The sequence below is a fragment of the Meleagris gallopavo genome, chromosome 1, assembly GCF_905368555.1.
Source record: "Meleagris gallopavo chromosome 1, MGAL_WU_HG_1.1, whole genome shotgun sequence".
Lineage (NCBI taxonomy): Eukaryota > Metazoa > Chordata > Aves > Galliformes > Phasianidae > Meleagris > Meleagris gallopavo.
The window spans coordinates 130632744-130649590 of record NC_139404.1 but is presented as its reverse complement, the minus strand read 5'-3'; the positions used below and the strand labels follow the sequence as shown (position 1 = coordinate 130649590).

The 16847-nt window shown below is 41.7% G+C and overlaps 1 protein-coding gene across 6 annotated transcripts in view; it reads left to right on the top strand.

Annotated features, from left to right (window-relative positions):
- The window catches only part of AFF3 (ALF transcription elongation factor 3), a 324699-nt gene that overhangs the window by 222422 nt on the left and 85430 nt on the right, over positions 1–16847 (top strand). For all 6 annotated transcript variants that reach the window (XM_085214002.1, XM_085213991.1, XM_085213982.1 and 3 more), the window contains one exon: positions 7304–7355. In XM_085214002.1, coding sequence (XP_085070128.1) covers positions 7304–7355 — 52 coding nt within the window. The remainder of the gene's footprint in view (positions 1–7303; positions 7356–16847) is intronic.

Below are 16847 nucleotides of genomic sequence, written 5' to 3'. Positions count from 1 at the left end.
GAGTCAGTTTTTCAGGCATTTAAATTGTATGCTCTAGAATTAAATCTCACATTGATATATATACTTCATTCCAGCATTAAGTACGTTAATATTTCAGCAGCCTGATTTTACTGGCCTTCTTCCTCTGTTTTTAATTAGATTTGACAGTATCCTATATAATCATGTTTTCCTACATATTTCTGTGTAGTAGAACCTACACAAACTATTTGTTGATGGGTTTTTATAACTTAAACATCATATATTCAGACTGAATTTCAGATGCTGTAAGCAGTGCTTGCAGAGGTCTTACAAGCTGACTGAAAGCTCAGTTACAGCATTTATAAAATACCCTCTTGATCTACTTGTTTACCTCAATCCATACACTTCTGATTTATTTTCTATAAAACAGGAATAAGTACTACACTTTTCAGGAAATATAAATGCATGAAATTATTTTAAAGTGAAAGATTTGCATCAGTTATGACACTAATATGAAAAATAATTTTGTAATCAGAAACCAATTAATTAAAAATTAATGCTGTATAAAAACAACTACTCCTGTATTTAGGATTAGCAAACAAAGCTGTCTGAAATGCCTCTTTTGGCTGTAGATGAGTAGCAAATATAACTGGCCATCTGTTATGTGCAGGTAACCAAGGTAATCACAACAATTTTTGTTCCCCCCTTTCTTTTTCTTTCTTTTCTTTCTTTTTTTTTTTTTTTTAAAAGAATGGAAACCTGTTAATTTGCTTGTTAGAAAACTCCATCCTTCTTACCAGGCATATTTTTTTCTACTGTTTGTGATTTAGAAAGCAACTAAAAAGAGACAGAAAGTGAAGGTACAATTGTCTTATTAGTGCATAAGTCAAATGATGTCTGTGAGCACCCCTAGCTGAAATAATCCCATTCACATAAGAGGACAGTTTGGATATGAAAGGCAGATTCCCAGCTGGCATTCTCTTTCATTTTGCTGGGAACAAGAGGTAAAGATCTTGCACAATGTGGTGCTTTCAGAAATGACTGGGTTTTTTTCCCAGTGCTTTTTCTTCTCTCTTTATAGGTGCATCAGTTGTGACTTTAAACAGCTGGAGCTGGTCTGAAAGCCTTCTTGCATACCACTACTTGGAAGAGTATCTGTCTTCTTGCTGGGTTTCTGGTGATATTCAAATTAATGTCCGGTTCTTGAATGGTCACTGCACATTTATAGGAAAGAAAACAAAATGTCAATATTATGTGTTAAAAAACAGATAATTTGCCCCAAAGTCATCTCATTCAGATGAGATGTTGTGGTATAAACTCAAATGAGCACTTAGGTGTCTGATTTTCATATTTCATCACAGCTTTTTTCTTTGTGGGGTTCCTCTTCAGCTAAAATCAACGTATTTTTCCACTACTGAAATCCGTTTCCTATATAATGAGCAGACATCACAAAAGTCCTTAATAAATACAGTATTCTGATTGAGATGCTACATAGCATTAAAATGGAACAGTACATTTGATCAGATTAGCACATTCATGAGATCCTTCACAAATTGCAAAGATGATGACTTTTGTATTTTTTTTAAGTGACAATTTGCAACACGTTTGTGCCCTAGGCTTGCAAACCATTGGCATGTTCTCTCCTAAAGCAGTAGTGATAATGATTTATTTACTATTGATATTTGTCCTTTCCCGTCTCATTCTTTTTGCTTAATTACTAGAATTATCATGAAAAACCTATCCAGCACTATGCTTTGTTTTCCACCCTCCTTTTTGTAACCTCTTTTGAAGCCACTTCTCTTGCCCTTTGATTTGCAAGCCAAAAGGCAAGCTCTCTAATCACAAAACAAAACCAAGGAGGCTGAGCTACTGATTTTTTGAGAGTTTTACGTTTCAATAAGTAATTTGCAGAGGAAGGAAGGACTTCATGGCTTGTATCAGAAATAGTGCAGCCAGCAGGAACAGGGAAGTGATCATCCCTCTGTACTCAGCCCTGGTGAGGCCGCACCTATGTTCAGTTTTGGACTCCTCACTACAAAGAAAGATATCAAGGCCCTGGAGCACGTCCAGAGAAAGGAATGAAGCTATGGAGGGGCTGGAACACAAATCTTATGGGGAGCGAATGAGGGAACTGGGATTGTTCAGTATGGAGAAGAAGAGGTTCAGGGGAGACCTTATTGCCCTCTACAATGACCTGAAGGGAGGTCGTGGTGAAGTGGGAGTCAGCCTCTTCTCCTGTGCAACTAACAATAGGAATAGAGGGAACAGCCTCAAGTTGTGCCAGGGAAGGTTCAGGTTGGATGTTAGAAATACTTCTCCAAGAGAGTGGTCAGGTGCTGGAACAGACTGCCCAGGAAGGTGGTGGTGTCGCTGACCCTAGAGGTGTTCAAAAAACATTTAGATGTTGTACTGAGATACATGGTTTATTGGGAAATGGTGGTAGATGGATGGTTGGACTGGATGATCTTGAGGTATTTTCCAACCTTGGTGATTCTATGATTCTATGATTCATTAGGCCGAGAAATGTGAAATGTATCAAGCCTCACAAAGTGTGAGATTCTACCAGGTAGAGCTGTATCTTCACCTAAGTGATTCTGAACAAAAGGGAATCAGACTCTACTGAAACCCTTTTGCAAATCTCAGGTCTTGCAAGAACTGCAAATTTGCTCCAACATTGCCACTAACACTGACTTAAAACAGATACTCTCCAAGGTAGGGTTGTGTCATAAGGGTCGTAACCTGGCTCCAGATTTTAAAAGTCACAGCTGATTCCCAGACTGCTTGATGATGACCTCCTCTGCCAGACATCACACCATTAACTTCTTCCCCAGCAATTCTTTCAAATCCAAAAGTCTCTGACTTGAGTCCTGGCTCTATCCTCCTACTTAGATGTTACATCAATGTGACTTCCCAGAGGGAAAACTGGATGCCTTCTTGCTGTCTCCCAGACTCTGTCTGGGTCTGAAGACAATTCTTGCCTAGACTCTGCTTTCCAACAACAACAAATCAGGATTAAAAAAAGGCAAAATAATGAAGCCACAAGTCTCAGCTTAACCATATGTTTTGAATATAGCTTCCACCATACCAAACCCTGGGTGCTTTTGACCATCTCCTACTCGTTATCATGATGGGAGGAGCAGTGGAATTAGATGCCTCCCATTCAGCTTGTGGAACCATCATAGTAATTAGTCCCAGATAAAAGAGATCAGGTTTTCTGAGAAGCCATGTAAGAGATTTGGATGTTGAGTAACATTGGCACAAATTGGGTATCAGCACCCTCTAGATTGCTTTCTGCCTATTTTCCACAATATATATGTAGCTCTTCACCCCCCTCCTTTCCCATCAAGTGGCACAGCACCCATGGCTGAAACCTCGTAATTGGTTCCTTGAGAAAGAAACCAGCTGCCTTGCTGTGGCATTTTGCAATATCCCAAACTCATCCTCATTTCCTTTCATTATTACTCTACCTGTTACATTCTTGGCAGATAAAGGAGCAGATGCATTAATTAGAGAGCAGAGAGAGCTCCTGCCCAAGCCTCCCTCCCCTCACAGCCTCTGTGACCTCACGGAGATTTCACTAAAAATATATAATTAGGTTCTGTAAAGTAACTTCCTGACTACCCGGATCCATGCACTCTCTCTTCAAGTGCAGAAGCCCTAAGTGATGTGTGCTTTTCAGAGATGCATCCAGTACCATGTGATTTTTCCAGCTTTTGTTTACAAAGCAGTATTTACTCATCATTTTACCTGTGCTTCACCATGTTAAAGTCAAGTGCATATCCAAAAATCTTGCCGTAGCTTAATGGGCATGGTGGTGATGGTTTGATGGCTGGACTAGATTATTTTAGTTGTCTTTTTCCACCATAATGATTCTTTGATTCTATGATTCTATGCCATTTGCTGCCCTGGGTTTTGCATAATCTGAAAAGTGTACTGCAGAAACTGTGAAGAGGCAGTGTTGAAGAAGCTGTGTTTGCAACATTAACTTGTTTATGTTTATCTGTCATTGTACTGGATTGCAGAATGCATGAAGAATTTCCATCTTGAGCAGGGGTTGATTTAAACATAATCTGAAGTGCTCTGCTAATAAAGTTCATTCTTTACTGAATCTGTGCCAAAGTGCTTTTCAGATAAATTAAAAATTAACATGATGTCTTGCAAGCTTTATGTATTTTTCTTCTCTGCTGTCCCCCTCCTTTCTTCAGATAGGTTCTGCTGGTCCAGTTGTGGACTTTTTATTTTAACCATCATCATTGTTGTGGGAGAAGTGATTTGCAAAATTGTTTCTCAAAAGCATTCAGACTCAAAATTGATCTGGTTTCTTTAGGACATTTCCTGCAGACAGGCATCCCTCAAACTCCAATGTCTCCTCCTCCCCTTGGGTTGAGTCCAGCCTGAGCTTTGAGAGCTGCCCAGAGTTCTGCTCTGTGGTACAGATGGAGGTGAAGTTACTGGTGAAAGTCTGTCCAGTTCCAAGCAGTGCTCTGTAGATCAGGGCTCTGGGTCTGACTTGGCAGTGAAAGCAGCCTGGGAGTCCACCAGGACATTCAGGCACTGAAGTTATTCCTGCACAGTAGGAAATCAGATCCTGCCTTTGCAAGGTAGAACTCTATGTCTGGCAAGCTTTCCTAACGTGATACGTCCTTGTGACAAATATATGGATCAGGCAGGCCTGATCCCACTCTGGGGAAAAACGAAAAAGCAAGCAAGCAAGAAATCATTTTATGGTGACTTGCTTTTTCCTATCACCAGTATTTGGGAATTGTTTGTGCGCTTACAGTAGTTCCAAGAGGGGCCACGAGCCCTGGACAGGCACTGCTTTTCTTGGAAAGCAGCACTTCTAAAATGAGAAACAGACAAGAAAAATAAAGACAGGCTAAGATATACAAGCAGGGGAAGCTCAATGGGCCAGCACTGTGGTTTCTTGTTCCTTTTGTGTGGATGATCCTTGCACACACATCTTTTGTCTTGCCTAAAGCCCACTCCTGTTTCCATACAACCTGGACCCTTCAAAGCTTTGAAGTAACATCTAATCACAGGCTCACCATACATGCTTCTTCCGATTGACACAAAAAGGTGGGGCACTAATAAGCATAGAGCTACCTAAAATTTTTTATTATAAGCTTTGTTTTTTAGCTTCCATTTAGAAGAGCTAACAAGTTGAATCTTAAACAATGTACTAAACTGCCATCTTTCTAGCAGGGATTCAAGCACCTAAAACAAAGGAATTATGGACAACAACATCAGAAGTGCTCTACTTTTCACACAATAAGTAGATCTCTCTCTGCTTAAATAACGATCCCTGCAGATTTCATCTCATATAATTACATAACGCTCAATTCCAAACTGGAACTTTTTACATATTTTCCAACACTAGTTTCTCAGGAATGCCCAAACAAATCTAACAAAAAAAAAAAAAAAAAAAAAAGAGCAACTATAATGCTATTTGTTCCTAAGGATCCCCTGTGAACTTTGAGACCCAAAGCCAACACAGATCTTACAACATTTACAGGAAGCATTCCCTCCCATATTTCAGCATCTGGAAGATGAATCCCATCTACCTCATAGAATGACAGAATTGTTTGAGTTGGATGGGATCCGTAAGTGTCATCTAGTTCAAGTCTCTTGCAATGAACAGGGACACCTACAGCTACATCAGGTTGCTCAGAGCCCTATCCAGATTGATCATGAGCATCTCCAGGGACGGGGCACCTATAACCTCTCTGAGCAACTTGTACCAGTGCCTCAGCACCCTTATTTAGAAAATTTCTTTCTTATATCTGATCTAGATCTCCCCGCTTTTTAGTTTGAAACCATTTCCCTTGTCCTACCACAACAGATCCTACTAAAGATTCTGTCCCCTTCTTTCCTATAGACTCTCTTTAGATACTGAAAAGTATCTTTAGATATCTGTCCCACTTGCTGAATGTTTTCCTGGCTGTGGACATAATTCCTGATGAAACACCAGAGACTTGCTGTAAGGTTGTCAACGTAATGGGTGTCTTGAGGTGTCTGCATCACAACAAGATTTTTTATTATTATTTTCTGTGTGGGTTTTACAAGGGAAAAATCTCAACATAAGTACAATTGAACGGGGAGGAGGAAGGGAAAGAAGGCATGAGCCTGTAAGAGGTGAGAGAACAAGAGTTCCTGTTCTGCCCCTGTTCTTGTTCTGGTACACCTACAGAGGCGCTGCAGAGGAAACAGGGACACAGCTGTGAGGGCAGCGGCTATGCACACAGCTGTGCATGGTGCCAACAGCAGCCAGTCTCAAGAAGCAGGGAGAGGCTCGGAACTCTTTTCAGACCTGGCACACCATGCAGCCCACTTAAGAGCCCCGCTTTTCAGACACACTCTTGGAAGATCCAGGCACAGGAATGAGGAGGTGGTTTGAAATTACTACATATGTCTTCTTGATATATTTACACTCCAGGGACCACCCACGTCACAGAATGTGTTTAAATTGTTCCCCAAGCTTTTTTCTGGAATTGAGGCTAAATTACAGATTCCCTTTTCCCAGAACGCAAGAAAAATTAGCAACTTTCTGAATGATTATTGTTATTACAGGGGTGTTTTTTTTAAATAGATCCCATTCTTGAAAACCTTTCAAGCGCTGGGGGAAAGCTTTGCACCTCCTCAGCTCCTTTAACTGCTGGTTACTTAACCTTAGCTAGTAAAAAAATTCATGCAAGTAAAGACAAACTTCTCTTTTTTGAGAGCCAGTTGAAGCAAATTGAGGAAAGGTTATGGGAAAGGAGGATGAAATCCCCATTAGAAAAGATGCATTATTTTCTATATTAATATGACCGTGAACTCCTTGTGCATACTTCTGTGCACTGAGATAATACATTTCAGTTTTAATCGTTTCAGTCAATGTCAATCTTACATCAACCAGGCAATAAAGTAAAAATGGCCTTTGGGAAACATCAGTGAATCTTATTTTGTGCTGCAGTACTGCCAGTGTAAATACCTACTTGTGTTTTGTGAGCTCAAAGCCAAGCGGAGCAAAATTTTCCTTTCAGAGAGACTACTGACCTGTCAGCATCAAAAATATTATTCTTAGCACATGAAATTTGTTTGTCAGTGATTGTAATAAAAATAATCTTTGCAAAATCCATTATTACTCTAGTAAACATTTTCCCTTAGGCACCAATTGTAGGAAATGAATTAAGAAGTTGATAGGAATTGGCTAAGAAAAAATTATAAAGACAGTGTCACTTCTACAGTATTACTGGCATAAAATATATTTTCTATTTCAATTACTTTTTTTTTTTTACAGTAGCTCAGAGATCTGAAACATTTTGGTAAATCATAACAATAACTGATTTTACTGTTTGCTTTCCAGAATGCTAGAAGATGATCTCAAGTTAAGCAGCGATGAAGAAGAGAATGACCAGGTAAGAACCAGACAAGAACCATGTAACTTACAGCATGTTTCTTGTCGAGACAGAGATACTGCAAATATTTTGCTAATGCTTTTTCAAAATATACATCAAGGTTATCAAAATACATGAAAGTACTGTAAATGGAGTAACAGATGTTCTTGCTCTGCGCCAGACTGCATGTGCTAACTGCTGTATTTGTGGGGAATGTTCTGCAGGGGTCTTGATTTATTACCTTGATGCAACCCAGAAGGTTTTCGTATCAGTCTCCTCCTGATTGGATTTTGTTTTGTTTTAAAGAGCAGCCAGGAAGGGAAGAAACAGGAATTTGGATTAGGAGTTGAGGCCAAACTCTTTGAGCACAAGCTGGGTCATAGCGGCCAGCCCCTGGGCAGCCTACCTGCCTAGAAGCCTGGCTGGTCATCCACTAGGACCCTTTCCTGAGCTTTAAAGACCCCAAAATGCCTGTCAGGGAGCACACACTTCTCCAAATGTTTCCTATGGGTCAGGAGAGCTGGATTTTTTTTCAGGTTGGGGATCTGTGCTCACCAGAGTAGAGCTGGATCTTGATTTTTGTGTGGCCAACTGAATTCCTAGTTGCCAGACTTTACTATCACATAGCTCTCTCCCAATATACTCATATGGATTTGGTGAGGAATGGGAGAGCAAGAGCCACTTTCCTTTCTCTTTGCCCTAAAATGCACATCCCATGCCTCCACCAAAGTATGAGGAGGAGGAGACATTGCCCTGGTTGCACCTTACAAGTGGCTCCAGGCTGGGATATAACGCAGCTTTCAAATGTGATTTTTTTCAATTGAGGATAACTAGAGCTATCTAGACTTCCGAAATTCAGGATCTTAGGCAAATAATTCTACGTATGTAGGCCTGAAGCTCTTCCAGGTTTTATTTTAACTCTTGTTATTAGAAGTTTGTATTTTACAATATATTCCAAGCAACAAGTAAGTCAAAGCCTTTTCATATTTATATTAAACCATTATTGCATCTATTTTGAGCAAAGCTTTATTGTATTAAGAAGATTCAGCACATGGATTCAATTATTTACATATTTATGCAATTTCCTTTTGTTTAATACATTTCATCCCAAAACACTTCACATTTAATTATTCTTTCTGCTTGTCTAGATAGTTTAAAGTACAGCACACAGACAGCGTAGGGAGACATCCAGTGAGGGACAAGAAGGATTGTCTGAAGAATAACAAGCACATGGCTGGCAAGGGGATGATGTGTATGGAAAGGGGGGATGCAGAAATGGGAGGCACAGATCATCCAAGGAGTAGGGCACAAGGAGGGATCCTCCCTAATACTGAGCATCCTGCAGCAGGGATAGCCTGTGTTCAGGTTGCTCTCACTGTGTGTGCCACACCAGGTCTTCACTCAGCAATGAGAGCTTCGTAGAATGTTTGCTCCAGCCCAAGACTTTCTCCTCTATATTTCTGTACTATATCTATACTACCGGCACCCAGAGCCAAGCAGCATTTGTCACGAGCACAAAGAGCAGAGCCAAAGTCCCATTGCTAAGTGTCAGTCATTAAATGAGCAGCCTTTAGCAGCTACCCTGGCGTGGTCCCTTCTCTCTAAAATGGAATAGCTGCATTTTTTTTCCTAACTTGGCTGTATAGATAAAAAGCTCCTGAGGGCACAGGTTGCCTCTGGCTATGCAAAATGCTTTGTAGAACCTCACTTGAGACCTGCAGGTTTGCTTAATGAACAACCGTAAGTGATTGTGTCTGTTGGATAAACAAAAGACAGTTTTCATCTACTGAGCAGGAAATGGGCCCAAAAAAGAATAACACAGACCCACTCTTCCAAATAAATAACGTGGATCCACATCTAAATGTCAGAGGACATTTTCTTTCACTTTTTAATTCTGAAGCTCTTTAATCTCAGATTTCTTCCTGAGCTCAGGAGCAGGAAAGAAGGAAATCAAAGATGAAGGGATAGGAACCATACATGAGTAATTCTCAGATATTCCTTACTGAATTAATTGACCTTTCAGCAATCATACTCGTTTAAGTAGTCCAATTTTTTAAATAGCTGAAGATGAACTGTGCAAGAGCTGGGAAGCTTTTCTTTTTGTTAATTCCTAGATGAGGAAGTTTGGGGTAAAAAAAATTGAAAACCTAGAAGGCAATTTTGTGCATGTATTTGAAATTGCCAGGCAGCAAATGGAAAGTCTCTGCAGGAGTGCAGACAGGGACAGGTGCTACCGCAGTCCTACGGCTGGTATTTGGAGGGCTGTGCATGACCCAGAGAATGTGAGCAATGGGCAAGAGAGGCCAAATGCAGGACAGGGGCATGATGAAGAACCTCAGGATCCCAAATGTTCCCTCCATGCCAGCAATTAAGGCAGCAAGATTCATAGACCCAGGAGAGGTGAAGGAGGCTGGGTCTGAGCCGAGTGTGTGTATGCCCACAGTAATGACATTATCCACACATATTAGTCTCTTAATTTTAATTACATAAATGTATTTTTCCTCTTTAATGAGCGTAGTTTATCCATTTAAACTGATCATTTTAATTTTACAGGCAGTGATCATAGGATCTAATATGCAGAGGGAAAATTTCCTGTTGGCATATTTTACATCACACAGATTGAAGAAAATATACTTTTTAATCCCCAGTCAATATCTGAGGAGCAAGCAATTAACAGATACCAAGGTGGTTAACATAAATCTGCAAGTTAAAGAGCCAATTCATTTTGATTTATAACACAGTGTAATAATTTCACCATCATCTCTCCCAGAAAGCATCTGAAGCTTTGTAGCATGAAGATGTCAAAATTGTACTTAAGATTGTTCAGAATGCTGAATTGTAGTGGTTATTGCCTTTAGGTTCCTTGAAGTGTGGCACAGCACATGAAGCAGTCCCCATTATAATACCCTGCTCTTCTCTGTAGAGGTCACTGGATAACTTAAATCAGTCTTGGGTGAAATATTAAAAGGAGATTGTCAATTGTAACATGAACAATTCTTTTCCCTCTACTCGTCCTTTTACAATATGAGAATTTTGTAACAGCAAGTAGTTCCTTTAAGGGGAAAAAGATCCCTGGATTCATTTGTGCAATTCTTGTCAATCAATAGCCAAATAAATTAACTGACTGGTACACATACATGGAATAATAATCTAACATATTTTTGCAGCCCCAGTCTGCTTCCTTGCATGCATTTTTTCTGTGCGGGATCAGGTTGGTTGCTGCTGAAGTTTTGTGGCTGTGAAAATTTATTACCCACAGAGTCAATCTGCGTTCTGGCTGCCAAGTCTGAATAAATAGAGTCATTGTGCTTGTCTGGAATATGTAACCAAAGTTCATCCAGTCAGCTTGACTTTCACATCCCATGAGATTCATAAAAGCCAACACCCTGGTATGTGCTCTTGATTTCTGCCAAAATTTTGTAAAATTGTATAAACAGAAGTTGAAGAAGCAATCAGAACACCCTCCCAGGGACGCAGCTCCAAATTCAATCCCCTGCTGTATCTTGAAAGGAAAAATGGAGTCTTAGTCCCCCTTTTTTTTTTTTCCTTTTTAAACATCTCATGGCAACAGCAAAAAAAGGTGGGGGATGAGGGCACCCATGGCACATGGAGTGCAGGGAGGCAGTGAGCTATGATGCTCTTGGGCTCACTGGTTTTCTCCCTGCATGAAAAAAAGAGTGAAGGCAACGCCTGCCAGGGAGTCGCTGCCTTCCCATTGAAGGGAGAAGGACAGGCATCCCTACAGGATCTCAGGCAGCCTCAGACCACCCAGCCCTTCTGCAGGGTGGCCAAAACCAACTGAGCCCATATCCCTCCATAGGAGACCTCGAGGAAAGAGTAGCCTCAAGGAAGGTTATGAGAAACAACAACAGTGCAGAGAAATAAACTCTCAGGAGCATGATTTGACCCAGAGCTGCTGGGGGCTCCAGGGGCTGGCCCTACCCATCACAGCCTGGGGACATCCAGAGAATGCTTCTAGTCCAGGGTACATCCATGCTCCTTGGCTATAGCCAAGATGGAGAGCTCAGTGCTGGTTCAGGTTGTTCCCACAGCTCTAGTGGGAACATCTGTGCCCATGCATCCCCTCATCATGTCTGCTTAAAGTCTCAGAGCAAAACCTGCTTATTTCTGGCAGAGGTGTCTGGCAGACAAATCCACCCTGTTGATGCAACAGGATAAAATTCCATCCCCATGGACAGTGGCAGTCAGTGTGGCCACATAAGTAGCACTGAGAAATGATTTATTTATCAGGTCCAAAAACTGTACTTCAGCGGTAGCCAGAAACAAGTGAGACAGAATGCATTAACTTTATAATAAGGTGCAGGACTTTTCCCTCTCCTATCTGGATATGGACCAACAGTCATCAAAAACTTACAAATTACATTGAAACTAACAATTATACATACGCTTTCTTCCAGAAAGGGTAATTTTTTGCAGAGTCTAGATAAGCATTATTTCTTCATATGAAATCTAATATTGCAGCTAATTTGAATTAACCTGCAATGGATTTTGAAAGAAATTGCAGAAGGGACAAAGTGGCTATAAGCTTTCTTTCCATCAAACCTTCTCTGGTACAATGGTGCTTTTTGAGCTTTCTGATGTCGAAGATCAGCCAAGAGAAGAGCAGAGCCAGGTACATCCAGAAGGAGCAGCTAGATCAGACAAATTATAGCATGACCCTGTTCATCACGAAGACTATTTTTAGGCAGCACTAATTGTGTGCACATATGCTGCATCCAACTATATTAACCACATTAGTGTTGTGCTCCCTTATTCACCTCTTCATCAGTGCAATATTCAATGCTTGATCAGAAGTGAAAATGGGCAGAAGATTGAAGATGAGAACACAGTCCTGAAGAAAGCAAAAAGAAAAGCAAAAGAAAGCATTGAACCTGCAAATAAGTTTAACTTTCAAGAAATGCCCAGATAAATTTGAAGAAAAATCTTTCTGATGAAAAGTTTCTCACTGCACTGAGTCAGGGAAACTTACTTCATGAACTCTGCCCAATGTGAGTCCAATTGCAAACAAAACTGCACAAAGCAGAGATAAGCCAAAACAGAAAAATGTGAGTTTAGGGTTAAGGAGTAGCTGGACCCTCAGGTGCTTTTGTTCTTAATCCAAATGGCCTGCTCTGCCCTCTGTCACTGCAACATGAGTGCATTTTCAGACCAGAGGAACTGCCTTTGTAACAGCCTTTCTTAACTCGGCTAAGTCCATTATTTCCTGTGCATTAGAGAACCAATCCTTTGGTATCCAACACAGCTAAAATCCAGAGCAAGGTTTAAGCCAGCTGAGCCAAGCCTTTCTGTGGTTTGCCAGCTCTGATTTTATAAGCTCTGTGACATCTAAATTTGCACTTCCACCACGCATGACCAAGAAGACCAAGACTGCTTCAAGACTGAAACTGTCGGATAGAACAAAATAAGGGTTCAGTCTTGTCCTGCCAAACTTTGCTCACATCACTGCCTATCTTATAAAATCAGAGTCACTGTCTGTCATGCACTGGCAGGCAGGATCTAGCTCTAAATATGAATGCTGCCACTGTGGATGACAGTTGGGGATCAGCCTGACTCTTGGATATGCACAAAATTCAGGCAAATTCAAACACAGCACTCTGATCTCTGTGTGAATCTCTAAAAATAGACTGGAAAATTAAATACAGGCGCTTCTTCTTTATTTCTACATGTTGATGCTGCAACTAAACTAAGTTATAGCTCAAGTACAACTTGAGCCTGTCCCTTCCTTCTGGTATCACCCTTGTCAACCTTATGCTTTTTTAACTACCTCCTGTAACTTCCTCAACCACCTTCTTGCTGTCTTTCGTTAGATTTTTCCCTGGTGAACTGGAATTCCTCTATGAACATCTGTTGTGATGGCCATGGGAACATATGATGCAATTGATTCAGCAATGCCTGCTGATTTGAAGCATAAGGAGGGATTATCCCCTACATCTCCAGATTTGCTTTCCCTCGTCCTTGCACAAATGTTTGTAAAACCTCACTGAATTAGTTTCACCATTTAGCAGCTCATGCTGCCACAGAGAGAGCCCTTGCTGCAGTCAGCCACTGCCTCTGGGCCCGTGCCCCACACAGGGGTGGCCATAAACCTCTGTTTGCCTTCAGGGAAATTCATTGCAGCTTGCCTGCAGGAGGACGGTTAAATAACCCACAGCCACAGATAATTTAGAGCACAAATTAAGGTTGTTTGCAATACCACAGCTATTACAGGCTGTAATAGGAGAGCATATCCCTGACACATTCGGGAGCCCAAAGGGCATGTGCTTGCTTACTCCACTGCATGGTTTCTCTGTTGCTGTACCTGTTTGTCCCTTTCAACCTATGAGCTTTTACCACCAGCCAAGCTTTGAGAAGCCACTGGCACCAGCCTTGCACAAGTGAAGCAGAAGACAGAGCCACAGCTCCACCAGCTGCGCTCCCCCTGGGCACACAGCCCTGGCTGGGGAGGTGCTGACAGCTGTGGTGGCTTCACCCTGACAAACAGCTGAACTCCACACACCACATTCACTGCCCCTCCTCAATGGAACAGGATGTGAAATAGCATGGAAAAGGGCAAAAGGGTTGAGGTAGGACAGAATGATCACCAGCTAGTTACTGTCACAGGCAAAACAGACTCAGCATAAGGAAATGAAGGCTGTGATCAGTTCATAACGATTTATCTCTGTCACTCCTCCATCTCAACTCTCTGCCCCTGCTCCCTATGTGTCCTCAAAGGTGGCACAGCTCTTCCAGCCCTCCTGCCCTGTTTTGGGCCTCTCTGCACAGGCTGCAGCTCCAGCCCAGGACATTCCTGTGGGGGTATCCATGGGCTGTGCATCTCCAGGCTTCATTCACTGCTGCCCTGTGGACTCCTCATATAAGCACAGAATTGCTGTTGTTAAACCTCATCAGGTTCCTTCCTGCCTGCCTGCCTGCATTCATCTATCCCACATTTTCTGTTTCACAACAAGGATGTTGTGGGAGATGCTGTCAGACTTGCTGATGTGAAGGTACATAACATCCACTGCTCTCCCCACACTGCTAGTTACAGGCCTCCAAACAGACTCTGCACCAGTGGTGATGACATCATAGAAGGCTACCAGGTTGGTCCTTCATGGCTACACATGGACATCTGCACTGTACAGTGCCCGTGGACTGCAGAGGGATGGCCTGTTCCTCTGTGAGCCTCTCCTAGGCTTCTTCTGCGTGCCTGGTGCACCTCCTGCCCACCTGCTGCACTGGCCTTTGTGGATGCAAGAAAAGAAAAGAAACATGGAAAAAGGAAAAGGTTAAAGAAATAAGAAAGAAATGAATGGAGAAAAGAAATTGTAAGAAAATGTCATTATAAGAGGGGCAGCGGTTATGTTAGACTTGAAGAAAAACAAGGAAAACAGACAGTAGCTAATTCATCAAAACTGAGATTTAAATAAAAGGGACTGAGGAAACATTGCTACAATTTCTCCTGCACAAAATCCTTCTCCTTTGAAGTCCACAGGAGGTGACCCATTGGTTTCAGTCAGCTTAGGAAGTTATCCTGTTTTCTTTTTTACTGCTAGCACAATCCAAGCACTACCACAAGTAGTAAGAAATGCTTCACAGACGATTGATATAGCATCTCACTGGGCAGATTTACCAGTATATAAGGAACTAACGCTTGCATTACCTTCATTTTCATGTATATGGAATTTCAGAAAAATCCTGGTTTAATCCTGAGCTCTCAGACTTCTCACCAAACCTCACAAAGCCTTTGGCATAACACTGGCATTTTGCCTGAGATATCCTGAGTGTAAGCAGTACTTCAACAAGCTTTTTCCTGGATAAGAAGTCTACTTCTTTGGAAACAAAGGATGTTTTCCAAGACGGCCATTGCTTTGCTTGTGATGACTGAGACCTTCCTCTAGCATTAACTATTTTTTTAATGTAAAGTATCAAGGACTTTCCAAGCACCAATGTAAAGTATCAAGGTCCTTCTGCTTGTCTCCACCAAAAAAGATTAAGTCATCTGAAAAAGAGAACCCATCTGCCTTGAAAAGCTGCATGCTGGTCAGGACCAGAATTCAGGAGAAACCTGAACAGATGCAGAGCAGAAGACTCAACATTCACAGTTACATAAAATTCTGAATGATTAATACCCATGCTGCTTATACAGTGATTCGGAGAGCCAAATCACTTAACAAGTATTAACTACCTAATGCAATGCCCTTGAGAGGTATTTAGGTACAGTTAAGTAAGAATTATTATCTCTGTAGGATTGATGGGGAGACAGAGACAGAGACGTGGCCCATTTGAAGCCACATGGAAGTCAGTTGCAAAGCCAGGATTAGCGCTTAGGTCTTTCAATCCCAGGTGCCATGTTCAAGTTGCTAGATTGTGCTGCCCCTGAAGATTAATAAGGATTAATAGGCAAAGCAGAGAAGAAAGAACAATGTACGCCAAAAAATATAATAATAAAATCCTGGAGTGAAAAATGAGTACTGAGGTGTTGAAAGGCCTGGAGAAATCATGAAATCCAGAAAGGGTTTTATGGTTTCTTTAAAGATGTGGTTCTGATGATAACCAACTCCAAAAGGGGAAGGAGGGGAGACCCTTCTAAGTCTTACAGCCTGTAAATCCTAAATAAATATCAACCAGACAGTGAAACTCACATTCACACATGTACATTGCAAATTTACAGAGAAACACTCAAGCTGCAGTTTACAAGTGATTTTAAATCCCTCCAAAATCCACACTGAAAAGTGATCCTCAAACAAAACCTCTAGGAACAGCACAGAGCAGAGCATTGCACTGAGATAAGGCATGTTAAAAATCACTTAGGATCAGTGGACTGAACTGTGTTCCTCATACAGCTCCTGTGGCCAGGACTCAGGGCATTAAGCAGGACATGTCTGTGGGTGTGAAGAGTTTTCACTCTGTGTTGAAGCCTAATGAGAATGCCATTGTGACACGGTGCACTCCTCATAGAGAATGCTGAAAGCTGGCAAGAGTTTTAGGAGGAGAGAGAGAATATGTTTGGAAAACATGCTTTGGAGTGAAAGCTTGGAGTGAAGCACAGTGAATTCATAGAATCACAGAATGGTTTGGGTTGGAAGGGACCTCACAGCCCACCCAGCCCCGACCCCTGCCATGGGCAGGGCTGACCCCACCAGGTCAGGCTGCCCAGGGCCCCATCCAACCTGGCTTTGAGCACCTCCAGGGATGGGGCACCACAGCTTCTCTGGGCAGCTGTGCCAGCGCCTCACTGCCCTCTGAGTGAAGAATTTCTGCTTAATATCTAACCTAAATCTCCCCTCTTTTAGTTCATATTGTTATCCGTTGTACTGTCACTGCAATCTCTGATAAAGAGTCATAGAGTCATAGAACTGTAGAATTACCAAGCTTGAGAAAGACCTTCAAGATCATCCAGTCCAAATGTCCATCTACCACCAATATTTTTCCACTCAAACATGCCCCTTAGTGCAATGTCCAGATATTTCTTGAACACCTCCAGGGATGTCCCTCCCATATTCCCTGCAGGCT